This window comes from Hypomesus nipponensis, chromosome 9, assembly GCF_054491055.1.
Source record: "Hypomesus nipponensis isolate SF chromosome 9, ASM5449105v1, whole genome shotgun sequence".
Lineage (NCBI taxonomy): Eukaryota > Metazoa > Chordata > Actinopteri > Osmeriformes > Osmeridae > Hypomesus > Hypomesus nipponensis.
Window position 1 is genome coordinate 6,553,093 of NC_140369.1, and position 23,680 is coordinate 6,576,772.

Sequence of the window (23,680 nt, forward strand, 5' to 3'; positions counted from 1 at the left end):
AATAAATGTAACATATCTTCAAGTGACAAACTTTATTCATCAAAAATACATGTTATAAAAAATGTGAAACTCAATTAAATTCGGTTTCATATCTTTCAAATGCAAACCATATAGAGTAACATGCTAGTAATACATGACTCATTCATTACATTGATGATTACAACACTTTCAATCCCCGTTCTCCATGGGACTCGACTCCTGAATATCATAGTTCTCCGATTTCTCGTCATCTATAAATGGAAAACAGACACATATTTAACAGGGATTGTATCAATACTACATCACTCAGAGTAGTCATCCCAGGGTGTTAGAAGTGGTACAGTCATTTGTGTTCATACTCACTCTCCAGTGTCTGCTGCAGTTCCTGGATGGTACTGAGGAGAACGTGGAACTGCTTCTTCCTCAACTCCAACTGAAAGAGACAGATGGGAAAACATGACGAAAGATCACAGTTTTATCTGAAAAGCATGAGTAGACGCCTTTTCCTCAAAAACATTTTGATGAATAGGATGGAAGGTGCCAACGACAGACATTAACTTTGATAGCGCAAGGCTTAAATCGGCACAGGCGTGAAGTCCAAAACAAAGCTCACCTTGTCCTCCACATTCTCTTTTATGTGGGACAGTTGCTGGAGTTCTTTGTCAAGGGCCTCCAACTGTCTGTGGTGAAAGGAAAAATGTCACATAAAAAAACATTAGAACATTATAACACTGGTATTCAAGCTAATGTAGGCATCAAAACATAAAAAAACATTCAGTTGTGATCAGATCTCAGTTGGGAAAATCATTACAACCCTACACTCACTTCAGCGTTTCATGACGATCTGGATGCTGCTGGATAACCTTTGCCAGAGCATCATATTCTGAAAGATAACCACAGAACAATGTGCAAAGCTGCAAATCATACAATGCAACACCAATAATTGAATCAACAAAGGTTTGACAAACGTCCACCGATGCAGTGCACAGTCTCTCACCTTGCCGATTCTTTCGTATTCGCTTTGCTCTCAGTATTTCTTTTTTGCACTCTGATATTTTCTCATGTGCAGATGTGATATTTTCCTCTATAAAATTGTGGTAAAATTGGAATAAGGTTAGTTCAACAAATAAATGTTTTGATAGAAAATTGACTTAAGTCATGATAACTTACCTATGTCTGTGTAGATTTTCTCATAGTTTTCCATCTCTCGGAGGTTCATGTCATAAACCAGCAAAGTCTTACCCATTGAGAATTCACACTGTGCCAATGTGCTCAACATCCGCTGGTATTGTGTAAACCTGCAGTTACAGACGCTTTAACTTAAGATATTATTTACACAAAGCATGGTATGGAGTACTGAGTATAGCTTACAATTGTCAGATAAGACTGATCTTATTGCAGGCGGCCTAGACTAGTCACTTCTAGTTACACAGCTCAGAGGATTGTGGCTCAATTATGTCAAAGTTTTTTTTTTAAGCTAAACGTACCCATCCTCCGGTGACCCAGATGAGTGGCACCACTTCGTGAAACTCTTTAGGAGTACATTTATGCGCCGATCATCTCCAGCTCCGTCTCCATCAATGAGAAGACGTTTCCGGATAACTTCATCTAAGAAAACCGGATAGATTTTGCATGCAAAATGTAGGATAGCTGTTAAACCACGTATACGATTTGTGCAAAAGTTAACAGAACGTTAATTGTATGCTTACATCCGATCCCATGGAGAAATAAAATGCAGCACCTCAATTCATTTTGTTATTATAATTATGCGGTGCACCTACCCATCGCACAAGTCCAGTTTAATCGAACGCACCATATGTGTAGCTAGCAAAAGGTTAGTTAGCTGTTCAACACATTTGTGAGTGGACACCCCTCAAATAGCTGGCTAGATAGAGGTGTAAATATGTATCGACAAAGATAGGGTTAAAAACAAACGTAGATTGGCTACAACAAACACTAATTAACACAAATCTTACCGTCTGTAACAGCCCCCATTAGAATACCGTGTGGTCGACAGACGCTTTGTTTCTTTCAATAAAACTTTATTGGTATTACCGGAAATGCCCCCCAAACTACAAGCAAAATCACAATTCTGAATCTTCCTACTTCCTCTGTGGAACATCCTTGGCCCCGCCTCTAAAAAGGACAGCGCTGATTGGTCAGCAGGCATATTTGACAGCTCTATTTGACAACGTGAAACTCATGAACTATGGTTGCTCATGTCTTCGTCAAAAAGATGAACAGCATCCCCTTTAAATAATCATAACTGTCCAATTTAGTAACTACAATACAAAAACCCACAGTTGTCCTGGAAAAAAGCAACGACGTGCGTGCGTGTTGGTTAAGTGACGTCTGGGTCCCAGAATGCAGTCTGGTAAACAGACATGGAAGCACCTGGTGAAGACCTCCACAGTCAGTGAACATTGCATTCGTTATTTTTCACGATCTTCGTTCTTTGATATCCACTTCACTCAACTGATTTGTCTCTGTCTGGAGTCACATTTGCACCTCCAGCGACCAGGACCTTGGTAAGAGCAGATATTTTATATTTACATGGCGGGTGTTAATGACTTCTGCTGAGCTATGCTTTGACAGCTTCTAGACATGGCAGGCAAAAGGCTAGCAATAGCTAACGCGTTAGCCAACTATTGCAGCTAGCTACCCGAGCTAGACACTCCTCGAGTGACAGACCACCAGACAGGAATACCCTACCCCACGTACAACTGTATTTACTATTTATTGTGTATTTTTGTATTTTTTACATGTTTTAGAGTGTGATCGAAACTGTAACGTGTTGTGTAATGTTAAATTGTGCGTTTCAATTATGTCGGTTCACTTAAGTTAGCTAAGCTACTGTTGCTATCTTAAGTCTCCCTACTTAGTGTAGTTTTGATGTGGTTCGCTACCGTAACGTAAGCAGGCCGGCTGACCAGTGCAGTTCAAGAACTTGTGCATCTTGGTGTCAAAGTTTAAAAAGATGAATGCACGTGGAGAGCCAGCAGCTGAATCAAAGAAAAATAGCTATGATTTTGAGTGCACCTTTGTGCCCAGAAGTTGTATAATGGTGGTCAAGTCTACAGAAGATGTGCTCGTACAAGAGTAGGGTTTTACAATTCTGAAACCCAGTTTATGACTTATGAAAGTGTATTGAAACAAAAGACAAGCTGAAAGGTGCATACGATAATAATGTATTATCTACAACATTTGTTGTAGATAATACATTACAACCCAACACCAGTTGGGTTACCACTTTAGACTATTTAATCAGTAATCACAGTCTGTAATGTATTTTTATTTTCTGCTCCACTCCTGTATTGCTCCATACTGTCACACATTGGAGGAGTTCTTGGCTCAGGATCGTGCCCTTGGCACAAATTAGGTTCCTTACTGAAGGGCAGAATGGTGGGATAACCACTGTATGGTAGTAGCTGACAAAGGCTGCGGTTCAGAAGCCAGTTGTATTGATTAACGTTTAAGTTTTGTGACATAAAATGGCAGCATTCCAGTCATTGGTCCTACCTCCAACTAAGATCTACAGTATCTAAGCTTTCTACCCTAGAGGTGTGGCATCCACACAGATTTGGGCTATTCTTCAGTTGGCTTGGGCTACGCCAATGTGTGAGTATGCCCACTTGTATTAATTCGAAGTGAGACATTCCCAAAAAATATATTTTGATCAGAAATGCAGCCTGCTTACTGCTGAATAGGCAATAGACAAGTGTCTCAAGTTTAGTCTATTCCCTCATTCCAACACCTATACAGGACATTCCCCTACATTCTTGTAAGAAGCAAATGTCCTGGCTGTAGGCCTACATCTATAATGAAGTGTCGCAGATGTAGGCCTAAATAAAATACACAAGGTTAAATAAAATAAACAAGGTTAAACATTTGATTGTATGTTGGCATGTATAATACCACCTATATTTAATATGTAATTTAAGACTATAGTAAAGGATATTGAACCTTATAAGCTACTTGTCCACATTACTTACATAACAACCACCCCAAAATTTGTCATCATTGTAATCATAATCTTTTCTAGATTGAATCATTGCTGTTGTTGTTTTTGGTGTAATCTTTGAAAGGGATTATTGGGCTGCAAACTGAATAGCTCTGGAGTGGTTAACTAGGGATATTGCTGATTGGATTGGATTACTGTGCAGTGGCGAGGAGCTCTGTAAATTGCTCATGTGTTAACTGGTGCAGCCAGAGAGCTGCCAACCAAACCAAAGAGCTTGTCAGTCAGATCCCTCAGCAGGTCTAGGAGCTAGTGTTTCCTAGAATGACAACGCTGTAATTCCTTGAACTGTGATTAGGCGTGCACCATCAGACAAGAAGGAAAACAATCAACTTAATACAGGCTTTTTCCCCTCTGAATATCTGTTATGTGTTTTCTCCCCCAGATCTTTCTAGATTAACGGCCGGTGATAACGCAAACGGATGAGGATCTACTGATTGAGAGAAGATTGAGTTCCCTTTTCACATTTGACAAGGTATGGTGGAGCAAGGGATGGTGTGTATTGACATTACACACCATCATTATACATTATCTATACATTACCTGTACATTATTTCTAAAGACTTTTCAGTCTGTGTTTAAAAAAAACCCAGTCGGGCTTGAGCCGTGCTGTGTACGAGAGGAAAGGGTGATAATGTATCTAGTTGTTTAGAAATAGGATATTAACAAGGAATGTTTTATGAATGAGCTTTGTTAGCCAATCTACAGACCATCTTTTTTAACATTTGTATTACTTGTGGATTCTATCTAGCCTGGTCAATCTAAACAACTGCTGTTGGTTCACCTAGAGGGGTGTTGCTACTGGTAGTTCTAAAGTAGAACCCACACGTCGCACTGGGAAGATTGAAACCAAGCGAGAACCAAAATAACAAGGTCGGCAAGGGGATGAAGAAATCAGCTTTAATTGAGTGCAGAGGCAGCTCTGTCAGGTTAACGTTTTCACCATAAGGAGAGTGCTGTCAGTGGAAATGAATATCAGACACAGGCCTTTATCCATAAGCTTTAAACGTGTACCCTCTTGTCACTACCTTGTATGTTTTAGTTTTGTTCATTACTCAGCGCCTCCCTCCTGGCTGACCTCGTCATTAGTTGTCAGCAGACCATGCAGAGACTAGGCCTACCGCCTGGCGCCAAAATTACATCTACCCAACACGGCTGCACTACATCCTCATGATCATCAAAAATCATGTCCACCCTGCCCAGTTATTGAAAGAGTTTCTTCTGTATTACATATACATTGAGGATTTGTAAACTTTTTTCCCTTTCACTGGTCTACTTCAGCTTCCTTACATAAGACGTTCTGCATTTGTCAAAAAACTGTATCAGTGCTTTTTAGTGAGTCTTTTCCATCAGACATTACATCTTACTGCCCATTAACACCAGGTGCATATCCTCTGTGTTTGAAGAAGAAGATCCCCCTTCTTTTTTTGTCTTCACTTAGAATGCAGGTCAAGTCTCAGACGAGCGTCCGCCATGTTATATCATAGCATCAAAAGGGATGTGCAGATAAAAACTGATTTGGTTACACCGGCTGACATGCATGTACCTTGCTATCTCTCTAACCACAAATGCATGCTTAAATTAATCATGCAGTCACTTGCTTCCATGGAACAGTATTTTATTTTTACGAAACACTTCACAATGGCTTCAGCGGAATTGCATGGTTTTAAGGTATATGATGCTGAGAGATATGAAAGAAGTGACCAGACTGTTTTCAACAAACACCCAGATAACTTTCGAAACTAGACGCCAACTGTAGACAATTCATATGTTTTCAAGTATAATTTTGAAAGAGTAAGTGGTAAAATGAGAATATGGAAAGAAGTTATGGAATTCTTTCATCCATGAAGGGATGCCAACTTTATTCCCACATGTCGTTTTGAGAAATTTTCCCAATTACATGATTATACTCATAGGAATTTCATCCATAAACGACAGGAAAGGTTGTAAGAAATGTGATTTGAGGTGCTTAGTTAAACGGATGCACAATAATATGGTATCCTTTTGGATAGATGGGTAATATTGAAGGTATCATTGGACATGCAAATGTATTTAGACCTTTTTTTTTTGAGAATCTAAGCCAAGGACGCCATGAAATATGGAATCCCAAAAGCAAAAAAAAGTCAGTAAAAGGTATAAATTCCTTTGCCTCCAATCAATCCATATCGTCTTAAAAATATATTATTTAAGAATGTCTCGTACGCTCAGGGAGAAGGATAAGTTAGCGGTTCCTCCTTAAAGTTGTATCACTTATATCTGCGATTGCTCTAAATGCATAGAGGGGAACGGCGCTGTTTCTGCCACAATTGTGAAAAAACAAGAATGCTTTCAGTAGCCTACAGTAATGTTCGTTCCCGCCTTGCCACCGACTACAGATTTTGCGGGGAGTTAAACATTCGTTTGTCCCTAAAAATCAATGAAGGAATTCCGCGTACACCACCTTAACTGCCGACTGCTTTTTTGTTACATTGTAGCGGAAAAAATGTCGGAAAGGGCCGATGATGACGTCAGGGGGGAGCAGCGCAGAGCGGCCAGGCAGCTGAAGCAGCAACAGCAGCAGATCCAGCGGGGAGAAAGCTCCACAGCAATGGCGACTGTTGCGGAGCGCAGATCCCTACCTAGTCCAGAAATAATGTTGGGACAGCCTTGGAGCAACTGGGTCGATGCTGCCAAACTACACGGCAACGACGGTGAGTGACTGCCCGCCAAGGATGTGTGTGTAGAAGCGAGACATGCCCGATGACCGCGAGCTTTTTCAGCCGATTGCGTGCAGTTTAAGGAATAGGAAGAAACGCTACTGGTAGCAACAGCACGAGCAAGCAAGTGCAACTATTTATTTGTGTCCAATCACTCCCTTTAGGTGCTGAATCGGAGGAAAGTTTTAAAGAGTTCGGGAAAAATCGAGAAGCCATGCGGTTGTGCAGAGACGGTGAGTACTTCCCTCTCTAGTCAAATCCAAGGTGTGTTTTGGTTCTGGTGGTATGCACACATACTTCGCATGCACCGGCCCAAACCTTGTTCTCCCTTTTAAGACAAGTGCATCACTACAATGCTAGTCTGCTTAATAAATTACATAATTTCTAAAGTCTATAGTTTTGGGAAATCTGCATGTTTGCTTTAGGAAGGCACTGGATGTGTATACAGTAGAGATGAAGAACATAATGCTAGCTCTTAATCAAATAAATATTGTATCCATTTACTTCTGTCACTTCCATCAACATTAGTTTGCCATTGAGAGTGGAATCTATTCTAGTGACAACAGTTACAATGTTGGCAAAGATGACACTAATATGTTCAAATCAATTTAGTCATTTTGTACCAGTTCAGTATATTCTACTAAAAGACACGTCCTTCATTCATACAATTTGAGGAGCCAACATGATTCATTCTTTTCCTGAGTCACTCATCATACACGTTTTAAACTAGAATGTTAACCTTACATTACAAAACTGTCTTCTCCACATTTCTCCAAAAGTGCATTCTCTATATTTAGATGAGAAGTTGGTATTTTAAAAGTACTTTTGAATAACAGTATTTCCCTCGTGGCAGAAAAGCAAGGACTCTTAAGATCTTAACAGCCTCTAACAGCCTCTTCCAAATGAAGTCCATTTGTCTCCTCAAAACACACTGGATGAGCTTCCTCTGTGGTATCTTCCTCTGTGGTATCTTCCTCTGTGGTATCTTCCTCTGTGGTATCTTCCTCTGTGGTATCTTCCTCTGTGGTATCTTCCTCTGTGGTATCTTCCTCTGTGGTATCTTCCTCTGTGGTATCTTCCTCTGTGGTATCTTCCTCTGTGGCATCTTCTTCTGTGGCATCTTCCTCTGTGGCATCTTCCTCTGTGGCATCTTCCTCTGTGGTATCTTCCTCTGTGGTATCTTCCTCTGTGGCATCTTCCTCTGTGGCATCTTCCTCTGTGGTATCTTCCTCTGTGGCATCTTCTTCTGTGGTATCTTCCTCTGTGGTATCTTCCCTACATGTTGTGAAGGCTGCAGAGGGGACACAGGAAATGGATGAAAGGCCTTTGAGGTTCAACATGTGATTTCTGTCTCACTCCAGTGTTGTCCTATCTAGAATGTTGCCAACACGTGATTCTAACAAGAATAAGCATTTTCCCTGATGTAAAGAAAAGGGTTATGTCTAACTTACTTGTCATTGCACTTATCTGACGTTGCATTTGCATTGCAAACAATGGGGCCTGTGTGCACTCCAAAGCCACATAGCACAATTCAGAAAGAAAAACCGCTTGCAACACACTGCTCCCCCAAAAGCCTCTTCCAAACGGAGTACCTGTCCAGTCAACATTCTGCCTGTGGGGCAAATTGATTGGGATTGTGTCATATAATAATGCCATCAGATTTGATATAACCTATAAATCACTTAGCAACAACCCCCAGAGATGCCTCAATGTTCTTAATAATGTCTTCCAACAACACTCCACAGTGACTTTCAGTCGAGGATGCTGTGTTTACATGTCCGACCACTAGAGAAGGGAGTCCGATGAATGAAGACGGCTGATGTAGAGGTGTTGGGATCTGCTGTAGCACGTGCCACCCACATGGAATCCCAGAGGAGGAACTGCTGTGCATGGAGCTGTTTCACAGCAGCATTCCACAGCACTGAGTCCTCCACGGTCCTCCTTAGGAACACTGGAACAAGCACGACACCATAACAAAGTTGCAGAGGTTTCAGACCTGCTTATTTATATAAATATTTGAAACAAAGAAATAGCACTGAGCTATTTTCATGTATTTTATTGTCAGATACACAGAACAACACAAGGTCACAATGTGCACTGAAATTCTTGGGACAAGACAACCCAAAGCAACCTGGCATAACAAACATAAGTCCTTAGAACAGGTATGGAGTGTGACCAAGGTTAGGCGACAGCCTGTTGGAGTTGATGGATTTAAGAATGCTGTGCTCTCTAAAAGGAGAGAGAGACATGTATAGATAGATGCTGGTTGTGTTGGTTTCTACTTTTGCTTTGCTATACTTCTTACCACAATCTCTGGTGTGGTGGAAATACTTTTTTGGTATTCTTGTTAGTCTCTGTGCAAATTGCCATTCAGACCAGCCAATCTGACGCGTAAGTGTGTGTGAGGGGGAGGGAGAAAGCGTGTTTTATGGCTTACCCGGTGGATGACTAGTCCTGCCATGACTCACCAGATCTCTCCCCTGTTGGAACAGCCGTTCCGATGACAGACTCACAAACACACACTAGACATGGCGGTCAACGTAACTGTTCGCCTCCGGATTTGTTTCTCTGCTTTTTATATAGCCTCTTGGACTTTCAGAAGACTGCAGGATCCCGGGAACTGTAGTGCCAGCAGCTCAGGTTGTGCCCAGTGTCTGTGCTGTGTGTGCAGCCAGCTTGTGTGCTGGGAGAGGCCCCAGTGCCTACATCATTTATCACTGCCATGGATAAGGATGGCGAAATTAACTGAATCTCTTTTTCTCCTTCTCTTTCTTTTGTCTCAAATCTCCCCCCCCCCCCACTCACCTGCATACTCTCTCTCCACCTTCTCCCCCCCCCCCCCACCTGCATACTCTCTCTTTCTCCCCTTCATTTGCACTCACTGTCTCACCCCACCTGCACCCCAATCTCTCTCTTCCTACTCTTCCTACACTCTACCCCCCACCGCGCACTCTCCCACCAGCTCTCTCTCCTCTTCCTGCACACTCGCTCCCTCTCCCACCTTTTCTCTCCCCCATCTACTCTCTTTCACCCTCACCCACAGTCTCTCATCCACAGTTTCTGTCTCCCTACCATGTCTGTCTCTCTGACTTTTTACGTTCGTCACTAGTTTCTCAGTGTCTCTCTGTCCCGACATTCTCTCCCCCGCTACTTTTGAAGGTGGAGAAAGTAGACGGAGAAAGGGCTGACACGGTGACGTAGAAAGGGCTGGCACTTTTCAAGTCAACATGTTTCAGCTGCAGTGCCAGTGTTTTGAATGCAGAGTGGTGAGGTGATTCATCAGGGTGGACTGAGCTAAGAGGCTAGAGAAAGCCACACGGTGGCCAGTAGACACGTCACATCCACCGTGGTCACGTTCAGCTGTAGAGTCGGAAAGGAGTCTTCTTGTATTTCAACCATTTGAATCATCGTAAGGATGTACAAAGAACAACAGAGTATTTTGGAAAAACAGAGCTCAGTAATCTGGTTTGCAGCTTTGTGCATTCTGACGGAAGTCGCTTTTGTTCTCCTCCTGTCTGAACCAACAGCCCTGAAAACGAGCGTCTCACTGTTAAAGCAGGTACTTGTCAAAGTGGCCCCAGACACTTACCCTGTGTTAAGTATGTCCAGGCTTTTAATTCACCCATACAAGTCTGGAAGTGACCTGGCAGAGAGCACACAGGTAGTCTTTGTGTGGGCTCTAATGGTCCCAGCTGCCAGACTGTGTCTGTGCTGTTTGGAGGGTCCTCGACAGCGGCGTGTGTTGGGGTGGGGGGGGTGGGGGTGAGGAGTACTCCTCCACTCATCTCCTCACAGCGCTTCGGGAGATCTCCTAATTATACCCCTTAATTAGCTCGTTGTCATTCTGCTAGTGGCGGTGGAGGTTTTGATCACGTCCGGCTCTTGCAGGGCCATTCCTGTGATTTCCACTGTGGCACGGTTGTTCTAGGGACCGCTGCCCTGCTGGTGTAGAAGGTCAGCTCTCCAAATTAAACTGTTGGTGTCATATAGGGACGTGTCTGGTTTGATGCATGTATCCATGCGTGCAGTTTCCCCTTTTTCCCTATTCTTTCTAGAAGGAATAGATCACCAACGGTGTGTGCGTGTGCACGCTCAACCTTTGGACTTCTGACCTTACACTCACCTTGTCCTTATCACTGGGTTGTGTCCCTTTTCCCTGAATTCGGTCTATCACCGTGTAGGGCTGTATGCTGGGGTAGACTTTGGGGTACTTCGTTTGTCCAGGTTTTGCATTGGTATCTTGGTAAATGGGATATTTCAGGGAAGTTGTAGGAAGTAATAAAGGCATTGCTATATACCTGTGAATATAACGTAACATATTTGAATCTCTTTTCTGTGCTCTCTCTCCCCATTGAATTCACAGACATGCCCATATTTGGCCAGTGTCCTGCTCAGGATGACTTCTACCTGGTCATGTGCAGCCATTGCAGTCAGGTGGTGAAACCACAGGCCTTCCAAGCACATTACGGTAAGATCTCTCACCTTCCCTCTCTCTCACCTTAGCACACACGACCATGCCCTGTTATACACAGGCCACCCACAATGACTTTGGCTTTTACACAGCAACCCCTCTCTTGGGGTCTCTGAACACACACACCCTCCTCTTCACTTCTGCACCCTCCCGTCCGTAACACGAGAGCAGAGCGACCGGGCCCTTTGATTTCTCCTGCCTGCTGCTGTGTTTACAATTCTCCTGTTAATATTTCATGGGCTCCTCTGAGGTCCACGCCTATGTAGAAATGCTGCCTCGTGTAGGGTTTTAGCATGTTTTCCAGATGTCTTTGATACACTCTTGGAAGAATCTGCGACCAGATAGCTGTGGGGAAGAGGTGATATATTATGGATTTCCGAATCAAGGTATCGCTGTTGTGGATTTCTTTGAAAGTAGTCTAGTGACTACTGAGCTTGGTCTCTCTGGAAACACAGGGATCAACAGTAGTTCTTCATTAACTGCTCCTCCTCAGGCAGACAGCCAGAAGACTGTGGGGCAGGAGGTTGAGAAGGGACTTGGAGGAACTCTCCTTCTCAGTTTGATTTGTTGTTGTGGCTACAAATGTTCAGGGCTCTGTCAATCCACACTCCCTGTTGAGTGTTTTGCACAGTTCGGTTTGTCTCCTCAGTGCATGAGTGGTTTGAATGATGATTCATTTTCAGGAAGGGATCAGAGAAGCAATACCCATATGGTTATGAAGGCCGTATTATGTTCTACTAACTGTTCAGTTTTTTCCAAAATAACCATTGAACACTTTATTCCTTATGAGTTCCTTAACATGTAGTCAGACCCATCTCTCTCACTAGAAGTATGTATAAGTATGTTGCCAGTGCAGCTGTTCTCAGTACTGTCCACCAGGGGGAGACACGGGAACTCAACAGTCTTCTGTGGAAGGGAACACTGGAGATGACTGAAGAGTGACAGCATCTTTGTGGTTAGCGGTTCAGCAACAAACTGATCACACCCAAGGTGGTATCAGTTAGTAGCAGTGAATCAGCCTGTGAATCTGTCCCTGCTGCAGAGTGGCTCCTGTGAACAAGATCTGTCAGATTTACTCCAGAAAGAGGCTGTTGATGAACTGGACAGTGTTATAAATAGCGGTTTGGTGAACCACAGAACAACACTTAGTAGTAATGACACCCGTGTTCCCTGGGTGAATGAGTCAGGCCTCAGCCTGGCACCAAAGGGGCTCCCTGAACAAAGTCATGTAGCATTCAGCCCCTGCTTATTCTCCTGTTGGCGGTGTGGAGACCGTGGTCTAGCCGTTAGATGTGCAGCAATTTGCCAGCAGGAGCTTAGATTCACCCCTCTCTTCTATCATTGAGAATCCCAACTGCATGGTGTTGGGGCTGTGTTCCTCTGGGTGTTGGTGCTGTGTTCCTCTGGGTGTTGGTGCTGTGTTCCTCTGGGTGTTGGACCTGTGTTCGTCTGGGTGTTGGTGCTGTGTTCCTCTGGGTGTTGGACCTGTGTTCCTCTGGGTGTTGGGGCTGTGTTCCTCTGGGTGTTGGACCTGTGTGACTCTGGGTGTTGGACCTGTGTTCCTCTGGGTGTTGGACCTGTGTTCCTCTGGGTGTTGGGGCTGTGTTCCTCTGGGTGTTGGACCTGTGTGACTCTGGGTGTTGGACCTGTGTTCCTCTGGGTGTTGGACCTGTGTTCCTCTGGGTGTTGGACCTGTGTTCGTCTGGGTGTTGAGGCTGTGTTCCTCTGGGTGTTGGACCTGTGTGACTCTGGGTGTTGGTGCTGTGTTCCTCTGGGTGTTGGGGCTGTGTTCCTCTAGGTGTTGGACCTGTGTTCGTCTGGGTGTTGGGGCTGTGTTCCTCTAGGTGTTGGACCTGTGTTCGTCTGGGTGTTGGGGCTGTGTTCCTCTGGGTGTTGGACCTGTGTTCCTCTGGGTGTTGGACCTGTGTTCCTCTGGGTGTTGGTGCTGTGTTCCTCTGGGTGTTGGACCTGTGTTCGTCTGGGTGTTGGGGCTGTGTTCCTCTGGGTGTTGGACCTGTGTTCCTCTGGGTGTTGGACCTGTGTTCCTCTGGGTGTTGGGGCTGTGTTCCTCTGGGTGTTGGACCTGTGTTCCTCTGGGTGTTGGGGCTGTGTTCCTCTGGGTGTTGGACCTGTGTTCGTCTGGGTGTTGAGGCTGTGTTCCTCTGGGTGTTGGACCTGTGTGACTCTGGGTGTTGGTGCTGTGTTCCTCTGGGTGTTGGGGCTGTGTTCCTCTAGGTGTTGGACCTGTGTTCGTCTGGGTGTTGGGGCTGTGTTCCTCTAGGTGTTGGACCTGTGTTCGTCTGGGTGTTGGGGCTGTGTTCCTCTGGGTGTTGGACCTGTGTTCCTCTGGGTGTTGGACCTGTGTTCCTCTGGGTGTTGGTGCTGTGTTCCTCTGGGTGTTGGACCTGTGTTCGTCTGGGTGTTGGTGCTGTGTTCCTCTGGGTGTTGGACCTGTGTTCGTCTGGGTGTTGGGGCTGTGTTCCTCTAGGTGTTGGACCTGTGTTCGTCTGGGTGTTGGGGCTGTGTTCCTCTGGGTGTTGGTGCTGTGTTCCTCTGGGTGTTGGTGCTGTGTTCCTCTGGGTGTTGGACCTGTGTTCGTCTGGGTGTTGGTGCTGTGTTCGTCTGGGTGTTGGGGCTATGTGACTCTGTGTCTGTCTGAACACACACTACATTGAGAAGATTGTTTTTCGATCCGTGCCTATGTAGATGTGTGTGTGTGTGTGTGTGTGTGTGTGGTCAGCGCTGTGTGCAGTGAGACTCTGTAACAGGCTGTGTGTCAACAGACCCTTAGGGAACAATTGACAGATTCCTCAGTTCACTTCAAATCAACTCTTAAGTTGAATGAGAAATATCCATGCGTGTAGATGTAAATGCTCAGAACCTTTGGCGAAATTGTCATCCAAGCATTAGATGCGTTGCGATGTAGATTGTGTTGCCAAACACATTCACAGTCTGTCTCTCGTGTCGCCAGGGATTCCCCCTAACTAAGAGCCTGCTGCTCATTAAACTGATTGAAACTAGACTCCCCATCCTAACCGCCCCATCTCCTCATCGAGTGGGTTCATTTCCCTTCATCTCTTTGCCAGGACCTCTGTGACAAGCTTTTCCAGCTCTTGGCAAAGCATTGTGGGAGTGTCATGCTGGGGTTGCCGAGAGCGTGCGTGCGGGGCATGCAGTAACGACTAAGCAGGGCTGAGCCAAGCGGGGAGGGATGGGGGGAGGGGGGGGCGGAGGGAGGGAGGGGTAGGTAAGGGCCTGGGGGTGTTCCGCTGCTGAGATGGAAGAGGTGGGGGAGGGAGAGCAGGAGTGTCATGAATGGGTTGGGTAGAGAGAGACATGCCTAGGGTGTGAAGCTTTGCTTTGGAAAGCGAGATAGAGAAAAGGAGAGAGAGAGAGATGGCCTGGCGTGTTCTCACTGTCTGAATGACAAGGTAGAGCAGAGTGCCCGGGGCTGTTGCCGCGTTACTGGAGCAGGGAGAAGGAGAGGGGGATTGTGGGTGGTGGGGGGAATGGGGAGATGGAACAGGGTTTGGGAGTGGCAGCTGCGTGCGCCCGGCCCTCCCCTCCCCTCCCAGTTGCTGTTTGTGCAGCTCACCAAGGAGGTAATGTTGCTCCGCACAGAGCCTGAGCCTTGGCCAGCATCCCAGACCTGCGAAGAGTAAGCACAGGGCTAGCAGAAGGTAGCTACAAGCTAGCAACACCACCTCCAACACAGACACCAACACAGCCTCTATGCTAGTCTCCTTTGCTCATTTTTTCTTTCCCCCTGTTCCTATCCTTTCTGGTGGGGCCTGGCGTGGCAGAGGGGCCTGGCGTGGGCTCTCAGTGGTTCAACCTGTCACACGCTGCGTGATGCCCCAATCCCAAGCAGGAAGAGTAGTCACTATGTAGATTTTATTTAAGAGAAGCTCTGAGCCTTCTGTTCTGTATTTATCTTTTCTATTTTGGTCTTTCCTCTCAGTACAAGTCTATTCTCTATTGTTCTATTCTTCTCTGATGCCACTTCTGGCTTTTATCAATCCACAGTGTAGCTGCTGACAGGAAGTCAAGCACCCGACCTGTGGGTTACTTGAGCTATTTCAGGCACAGTTGGTTGGCAGACATCAGATATATCATAATGTACTGGGTTATTTTGGCTGGCTGCCTTTTGAAATGTTGCTTTCACTGCATTTGTATGTCATTAAGAAGTATATAGTTTCACTACTTTGTTCATTTTCAGACTCAAGTCCTTGGATTTCAGTAATTCAAGTGACACGGCCTCGAGCCGGACAAAAGGCGACTATGAAACCAGTGCAAGTCGGATTGTTTCTATATTCATTTCTTGTTTCCTCCTGTCTCCTTCCAGAGAGAAGACACAGCTCGGCCAGCAAACCTCCCTCAACCTTAGCCCAGTCCTCTGCCTTCTCCCTGTCAGCCCTGCCCAGAAACAGAGCCAGCGGGCCGGGGGCAGGGAGCGGGCCGGGGGCAGGGAGCGGGCCGGGGGCAGGGGGCGTTCTGGGCCGTACCTCCTCCAGCGGGACCAGTGTCTCCAACTCCAAACTCCTCAAACCAGCCAAAGACAAGCTGCCAGGCATCCAGCGCAGGCCCCACTTCCCCCCATTCCGGGTGCTGCCTGATAAAATGTAAGAGGGCAATCGCCAGAGACCTGCCCTGTCTCACCCTGGAAGCGGGATTAAACCCCCACTGACATTCAACAGAAATTTTAAACCACTCATTGCTGAACCGTGCTCAACCCAGTAATGTGGTGTCTTGTTGAATTTTGATCTTAACAGACTTCTTTTTGATGGATCTCATTCATATAAGAGGCCGACACACTGTGTTTGATCCTCTGAGGGGGTTCTTCTGCCTTGTAGGGTGTTCTCCTGCTGCTCTTTAGAAGTGGGCTTCCCTCTGAGGTTTACTGACACTATCCTACAATTATCTGAGCCCCGCTTTGTTGTGTTTGCCAAGTCAATTTGCGGCCGCTCAAAGCGTGTTGAAATTCAGCCTTTGGTGAATACCAAAGCTGATTGGGCAATTTTGATGCCCAACCTGTTAATTTAAAATGAGGTTATTTTAACTGAAATCTTTGAATTCTAAATATGATTTATGTTTTCCCATCACCCCCTGTCTTTCGGTCTGTGCCCTCCTCACTCCTCCCTGCTGTCTGTGCCCTCCTCACTCCTCCCTGCCGTCTGTGCCCTCCTCCCTGCTGTCTGTGCCCTCCTCACTCCACCCTGCTGTCTGTGCCCTCCTCACTCCTCCCTGCTGTCTGTGCCCTCCTCACTCCTCCCTGCCGTCTGTGCCCTCCTCCCTGCTGTCTGTGCCCTCCTCACTCCTCCCTGCTGTCTGTGCCCTCCTCACTCCACCCTGCCGTCTGTGCCCTCCTCACTCCTCCCTGCCGTCTGTGCCCTCCTCACTCCTCCCTGCCGTCTGTGCCCTCCTCACTCCTCCCTGCTGTCTGTGCCCTCCTCACTCCTCCCTGCCGTCTGTGCCCTCCTCACTCCTCCCTGCCGTCTGTGCCCTCCTCCCTGCCGTCTGTGCCCTCCTCACTCCTCCCTGCCGTCTGTGCCCTCCTCACTCCTCCCTGCCATCTGTGCCGTCCTCCCTGCTGTCTGTGCCCTCCTCACTCCTCCCTGCCATCTGTGCCCTCCTCACTCCACCCTGCTGTCTGTGCCCTCCTCACTCCACCCTGCTGTCTGTGCCCTCCTCACTCCTCCCTGCTGTCTGTGCCCTCCTCACTCCTCCCTGCCGTCTGTGCCCATCTCCCTGCTGTCTGTGCCCTCCTCACTCCTCCCTGCCGTCTGTGCCCTCCTCACTCCTCCCTGCTGTCTGTGCCCTCCTCACTCTTCCCTGCCGTCTGTGCCCTCCTCCCTGCTGTCTGTGCCCTCCTCACTCCACCCTGCTCTGTGCCCTCCTCACTCCACCCTGCTGTCTGTGCCCTCCTCACTCCTCCCTGCTGTCTGTGCCCTCCTCACTCCTCCCTGCCGTCTGTGCCCTCCTCCCTGCTGTCTGTGCCCTCCTCACTCCACCCTGCTGTCTTTGCCCTCCTCACTCCTCCCTGCCGTCTGTGCCCTCCTCCCTGCCGTCTGTGCCCTCCTCACTCCTCCCTGCTGTCTGTGCCCTCCTCCCTGCCGTCTGTGCCCTCCTCACTCCTCCCTGCCGTCTGTGCCCTCCTCACTCCTCCCTCTCCAACGTTGGTCTCTCGTTCCATCTCTTTCACAGCCCTGCAGTCACCGTGGAGAAGATGCATTTGAAAGTGGACTCGTCTGCCAAGCTTGTACAGGCCCCTCTGGCTCCGCCCTCCTCCTTCACCTCCTCCAGCACCACTGTGAGCTCCTCCTCCTCGCCCATCAAGCCAGGCCTTAACTGCTCCTCCATACCAAAGGCTCCCCAGCTGACCCCTAGCCAGATCCCCAACGGCAAGGGCCACCTCTCCCTGTCCGTGCCCAGTCTGGAGAAGAAGCAGGACAACAGTGCCAGTAGCAGACGTCACCTCTACAAGAGACTGTCAGGTAGAGACCCGTCTCTTAAAGGTTGCGGTGGCACTCTTTGACGCAACATCAAATAGTAGTCACTAGGGGTGGGGGGGGAAAAATCTATTCACATTTGAATCGCAATTCAGTCTGCTAGCGATTCAGATAGATTCACAAATGTATGTTAATCAATTTTTATTTATTATGTATAACAAAATATATATATATTCATTATTTATTTTTTTCTCTGAAAAATCTTGAATACATTTTTTATTGAATTGTGACCACAGGAATCAATTCAAATCGTGAGCTACCAAAAGATTCCTTAGTAGTCATGCCACAATTAAACCACGGTTTCTCTCATTTTTCATCAGAACGGGAGTTCAATCCAGACATCCACTGTGGGGTTCTGGATATGACTGCTCGGAAGCCATGCACAAGATCTCTAACATGCAAGGTACCGAGTTCGCTGCCTGTACTGAGGTTTACTTATCTTTTTGGTTTTTGGCTCAGCTCTAAAGCTGTTCTTCGTTAAACTATATTTCACTCTCCCTGAACTTTTCCCTACATCTTTCCCTGCAGACACATTCCTTAAGCCAGCGGAGGGCAGTGTTGGGCCGGAGGAAGCGCTTCGACACACTACTGGCCGAGCACAAGAGCAAAGCCAGAGAGCGGGAACTTCAGCACCCCCAGCCCCAGCAGCCCCCCCCTCTCAGGGAGCCCCACCCCTCCCCCTCCCGCCTCGTTGCCCACGACACCCACCAAGTGGCCCACGGCAACGGTGCCAGCGACGCCGCCAAGCCTCTCCCGCTCGGCAAACCCAAACCTCACAATCCTGGTCTTCCACGGTGAGCCTGCGAGCGGAACTGCACAACAAGAATGCTCCAAATGCCACGGCGGCCAGTGGTCCTGTCCTCGTCAGTATGGTAATGACTGTGTCTGTTTGTCTCCTGCTAGATTGAACAGCAGCATCTCTCACGGAGGGGGGGGTGGCCCGGGGGATCCCCCTCTGTTCCACGAGTCACCCCACCACCCCGCCCCAGCCACCGACGGGGTGTCGCGGCCCTCCAGCGATGAGGGGGAGAACGAGGAGAGGGAGGAGGGATCAGACAGACTGGACTGTCACTATTCAGGTTATCACCCTCGGCCTGCCTCTGTAAGTCACTTTCTGTGTTCATGTCCAAACAGAATCTGACAAAGTAGATCACGTTTTAGAATTACAGTAGCATGAAACCCAATATTGCCCGCTATAACATGGGGGCTCTTATTTTAGAGGAAGGCTAGTAGCATACTAACCTCAAACTTTTGCTTGAGAGATTGTTGGGGATTAAAACAATCAAGTAGCCGTGCAGGGATTTTAATTCAGTGTATTAATCGGTTCTCTGCAAACGTGGATTATACACACAAATGGACCTGTGTTCTCTGTGTAGTTTAACCCCCAGCATGCAGGCTGCGTTGAGTTTGTAAAGCCTTACAAATAACCACCCTATCTGGATCCAACCCCCTCCTCCCTCCTCTCTCAGTATTGCTCCTTTGGAAGCCACCTGTTTGGGAGAAGCTGTTACTCCTTCGACCGGCGCTGGGACCGCGTGCGATGTGCGCTCACAGCCATGATGGACAAGCATGTCAACTCTCAGATGTGGAAGTACGGCTGTGTCCCTCCCTCCAGAACACTCCTTAACTTGCTTTACAGTGTTTTGTGTATTCCCGTCTTTACAGTGGGGTATCTGAGGATAAACGTGTCTGTCTGTCATGTGTTTCTCCTGTAGGAAAATCCCTTTGGCCTTGGAGAACTCCTCCTCCTTCTCCTCGTCTGTGCCGGCCCACAGGACAAGCACAAACTCCCATGGTAGCATCCCTCCCTCAGGCTTCCTCAGCCCCCCCGTCGCCCCCCCACCCCCTTCCTACGCCCAGTCCTATGACGGCAAGTTGGCGCTATCGTACGGGACCACCTTAAACGCCCGAGCTTCCCCGCAGGGCGGGAGCGAGCACCCGGCCTACGGCAGCGTGCAGGCCAGACAAGTGTCTTCGTCGCCGCAGATGCCTTCAGCCCACTCCTCCTCTGTCCCGCCGGGCCGGGCGCTGAAGTCGCGCTCGGGCAGCAAGTCGTCTTTCAGGCCCAGGGAGTCCTCCTCGGCCTCCTCCACACCTGCCATATCGAACTCCACCAGCGGGGGCAGCGCTGGGGCCAACAGCGGCGCTGGCTTCAGCTCGGGGAAGAAGAGGAAGAACAGCTCCCTTCTCAGTTCATCTCACAGCCCGTACAACCAAGACTCGTCCCCCAACGCCGCCTCGTCCTTCAAGAAGAACTGTGCAAACACCACCACGGGAAGCTCAGGTAGCACCTACCACCACGCCTCGCTCGCCCCCCCCTCCTCCTCCTCGTCTCACAGCGGTGTCCACAGCGTGGGGCTGAACTGCGGGCCCACCGTGCGGACCAACTCCCTCAGCCTGAAGGCCGAGCCCTCGGGGGGGTCGGCGGGGGCGTCTGGACCCTCGGCGCGGGGACCCCCCTCCGGCAGCCCGGCCGAGTCCATCAAGAGGATGAGCGTGGTCATGAACAGCAGCGACTCCACGCTCTCGTTGGGGCCCTTCGTCCACCACCAATCAGATCACCACACGGCCTTCAGCCACGCCCACCACACGGATGGACGCCTTGAGGGAAAGAAGCGTAAGGGTTCTCCTGCGACCAGCTCCCTCAACAGTGGAGGAGGAGGAAGAGCGGGGGGCATGGGGGGAGGAGTCGGTGGGGCGGGGCCAGGAAGGCCCAAGGTGGCCAAGTCTCCCGCCATAAACAACATCCACGGCAAACACGGCCGCACAATCCCTGGAGCCCCAGGGCTGCCCAACAACTCGCTCATTCATCAGGTGGGTTGGTGTCTGTGCTGCACATTGGGGGGGTATTCACGCTTGCTGTACACCTGTGTCATTTCCTGTGCTGTGTCATTTCCCGCAAGCTAATTGCTGTACTGTGCTTCATCAGTTGTTCATATTTGACAGTTCCTCACCTTGACCTGTTGTGTGTCTTCCTCCAGCCTAAGGCCCGTCCCTGACAGCGGTGGCTGTGTTCTCTGTATGGAACCTCGGGCTGAGGCCAGGACCAGGGCTGAGGCGGAGGCCGGGGCTGAGGCCAGGGCCAGGAAGCAGCAGCAAGCGGAGACTGTACGAGGCCTTCTAAATCTGCGTTACTCTCAGCTTCCCATGATCCTCAGGGTGGAGATGATGTGGACAGCCCAGTGACGTCATCGTGGAACATTTTCTCCCAAAGCCATGTGAGGGTGCTATGAGGGGCGTTGGGGCAGCGTAGCCCCCTGTCAGTGTTGTAGTGTGACGCCTTCCTGTGGGGAGGAGGAAGGAGCAGTCGGCCCTCAGACCTCAAGCCTGTGTTCCGGGGTTTCAGGAAGAAGGGCTGGCACAAGAACGACTGGGAGTGACTGGAGGTCCAACACACCAATCTCTTCCGTGTGTGTGTGTGTGTGTGTGTGTGTGTGTGTGTGTGTGTGTGTACGCAAGTGCGTATGATGTCAGATTCTGCTGGACTACTGGAAATTCTAACTAACACCCCCAGCGCCTGATCTCAGAGGCCTTGGATGGAGAGGGCAGGAGGAGTAGAAACTGTCAGTTGCAACACTTCAAATACAATCACGGTTATTCCTTTCTATTGAATCTGAATCATGGCAACATGTGAATACGTAACCTGAGGTTATGTAGAGTAGCCAGAAGCAGATCCAGTAATTGGTCTGTGACGCAAATAATTATGCAAGTGTTAACTTTTTTTGTTTGATATTAGCATTTTTTTTTAGCTAAAATTGAACTACAAAAATGATTTGTAGAAATAAGGAAGCCAGTCCATTGTGTGTAGACATGGGGCAGACAGACAGTTTTGCATGCAAATGTGGAAAAAGGATGTTGAATCTTGACATGTATTTCTTTTAACTTTAGTCAAAGAGGAATAGCTAGTTTTTAAGGATATGTGTTTTCCTGAAACTTTTCATTTCTGAAGAGCCACAACAGTCCTACTCCCAACTGTGAACAGCACTAAACCCACTACTTAGTTTGAAGAAGTTTAACCAAGTTGTGCTTACTTGCCCCTTATGTTAGCCAAAGGCAGCCATCCATTTCAGTGACTTTAGTGTAACCACTAACAAGGTGCCCTACCACATGATATCTAATGACACTACATTGTCTGGTTGCGTTCAGTTTTTGTCTGACGGCCATTGACCGGGCTTCTGGTCTGTAGAACAAGATGTAACATCACACCAGTCATTGCTGTCCAGGTTTGACGTGTCTTCATAGTTGTGTGATTGTTGAGTGTATGGGGTTGAGTCTTGTCAGGTCAGACAGCCAGACAGATTCCTGTCTTAATCTGGTCACACATGCACCCTGTCTTTCTGAGCTGGTCTTTCCTGGAGGCAAGTGGTGTTTTGGTGCGAGATTCATGGAGATGGCTTCAGATTGGGTTACTAACCGATAGTATCTCTAACCGATAGTATCTCTAGTCAATTTCTATTACGCCACTGATGTCAGACCGAAAACACAGCTGAGGAGACAAGTGTTTTATATCTTACTTTAAACTTTTTCTTATGTATTGAACAAATACTGAAGTATCCTTATTTGAGAATACATATTTTTTATTCGAATTGTACATATTGGAATATGTATTTTTGCACAGGAATTTTCTTACACTCAATTTTTGGTACAATTAAGATCCTTATTATTTATTTAGTAAATTAGGTGACAAGTTTAAAAACTTGTTAATTTGAAGTGGTTCACTGCCAAGTCTGTAATGCAATACGTCTCTTAACGAGAGATTGAAGCATCTCATGAATCATGTACTGAGCTCCTGTATAAAGGTGAAGGGGTTGTCTCTGTGGCATGAGAGTTTGACAGAAGACATTATTTACATTTTTCAAGGTCTCACCTGTGCTTTTACTATTAAGTTGCCTCTGTATCGAAACATGATTTTTATTTTTTTTTGTGACCCACATAGCTTGTTATGCCCTAGAGGCTAGAGGTTGTTCTCTAACCAATTTCCATGGAGTCGGTCATTCACTTTGTTGAAGACGATTTTAAACATTTCACAATTGAAACACTTATTTTCCTTGAAGGCTGAAGGGACTAAAGCAATCACTAAAGAAAGGAAGATGGAACACTTCAAACAGTGTGACTGCTTGCTTCATTGTTGCCAAACATTGTAATTTGAATCACAGCTTTTTAAAGAAATTCTTAGTTTGCCGCTTTTAGAAAATAATAAAATAAGTGCCTGAATTTGTTTCTCACTGACTGTTTAAGGACAGCTTTGTCGTTTAAGTTTTACCTTACTTGAATGTTAAAAGTGTTTTAGGAGCTTGCTTTTCAAATCTGCCTATGAACTCTAAATGTGGTCAAATCTGTCAGCTAGCTGGTAAGCAACACAGTGTTATTTTTTTTCTTTTATCAAAGTTTTCCATGATGAGAGAAGTCTAGATTTCTAGGCAGTCCTGAGCTTGCTGACCTTCCTAGGTCTACTAGAATTTGTTGGTCACAGGTTTAGTTTTGTTTACCCTTGAACTCCACTGACAACTCTTGACCTTGTTTTCATGTGATGGAAACGTTGCAAAGATTTTTTTTATATATATTATCCATCAAGCACCATATACTTGGAATGTGAAAGTGAGAGAACACAACTTGCTTGTGGGAGGAAATTCCCAAGTATATACTCCTTCTATGTAAAAGCGTGTATAGATGATTTTCCTTTTTTGTATACATTATCAAAATAATTTGATCAGCTGGACTTCTGTGTATTGGCTGCTACGTAATTCATGAACAAAACATGTTAGGTTAGATTTACTTAATATTTAAAGAAAAAGATTGTATAGTCTATTTGTTTTGTAACAGGTTTCTGTAAATAAAAATAATTTATACTGCTATTTATATGAAAAGTAAACTGTCTTGGCCTCTTTTCTATAGTACTATTTTCAAAAAAATTACAGGATTTACTATTAAGCATTTTGTTATTTACAGGGTTCCCGTGGGGTCTTAAAGTATAGTATCTAAAATACCTTAAATTAAATTTAAGGTC

The 23,680-nt window shown here is 47.0% G+C and overlaps 2 protein-coding genes across 2 annotated transcripts; one reads left to right on the forward strand and one right to left on the reverse strand.

Annotated features, from left to right (window-relative positions):
• Nucleotides 1–17: 17 nt before the first annotated feature.
• On the reverse strand, nucleotides 18–2,086 carry thoc7 (THO complex 7). The gene is made up of 8 exons (XM_084705237.1): nucleotides 1,956–2,086; nucleotides 1,467–1,587; nucleotides 1,150–1,277; nucleotides 977–1,063; nucleotides 805–862; nucleotides 593–659; nucleotides 343–412; nucleotides 18–230 (listed from the first exon to the last, which is right to left on the reverse strand). The coding sequence occupies exons 1-8, from the start codon at nucleotides 1,972–1,974 to the stop codon at nucleotides 169–171; spliced, it is 612 nt and encodes a 203-aa protein (XP_084561363.1). The 5' UTR covers nucleotides 1,975–2,086; the 3' UTR covers nucleotides 18–168.
• Nucleotides 2,087–2,147: 61 nt separating this feature from the next.
• atxn7 (ataxin 7) lies at nucleotides 2,148–22,095 on the forward strand. The gene is made up of 13 exons (XM_084705235.1): nucleotides 2,148–2,507; nucleotides 4,383–4,472; nucleotides 6,472–6,687; nucleotides 6,858–6,926; nucleotides 11,057–11,161; nucleotides 15,510–15,786; nucleotides 17,369–17,658; nucleotides 17,994–18,076; nucleotides 18,202–18,467; nucleotides 18,577–18,775; nucleotides 19,143–19,264; nucleotides 19,389–20,487; nucleotides 20,655–22,095. The coding sequence occupies exons 3-13, from the start codon at nucleotides 6,480–6,482 to the stop codon at nucleotides 20,670–20,672; spliced, it is 2,736 nt and encodes a 911-aa protein (XP_084561361.1). The 5' UTR covers nucleotides 2,148–2,507; nucleotides 4,383–4,472; nucleotides 6,472–6,479; the 3' UTR covers nucleotides 20,673–22,095.
• The last annotated feature ends 1,585 nt before the right edge of the window (nucleotides 22,096–23,680 follow it).

Coding starts and splice junctions, on each gene's coding strand:
- atxn7 (XM_084705235.1), top strand. CDS start 6,480: ATGTCGGAAAGGGCCGATGATGACGTCAGGGGGGAGCAGCGCAGAGCG. Junction 17,659..17,993: donor CCTCTACAAGAGACTGTCAG/GTAGAGACCCGT, acceptor ATTTTTCATCAG/AACGGGAGTTCAATCCAGAC. Junction 18,077..18,201: donor CAAGATCTCTAACATGCAAG/GTACCGAGTTCG, acceptor CTTTCCCTGCAG/ACACATTCCTTAAGCCAGCG.
- thoc7 (XM_084705237.1), bottom strand. Junction 863..976: donor AATACGAAAGAATCGGCAAG/GTGAGAGACTGT, acceptor GTTATCTTTCAG/AATATGATGCTCTGGCAAAG. Junction 413..592: donor AAGAGAATGTGGAGGACAAG/GTGAGCTTTGTT, acceptor TGTCTCTTTCAG/TTGGAGTTGAGGAAGAAGCA.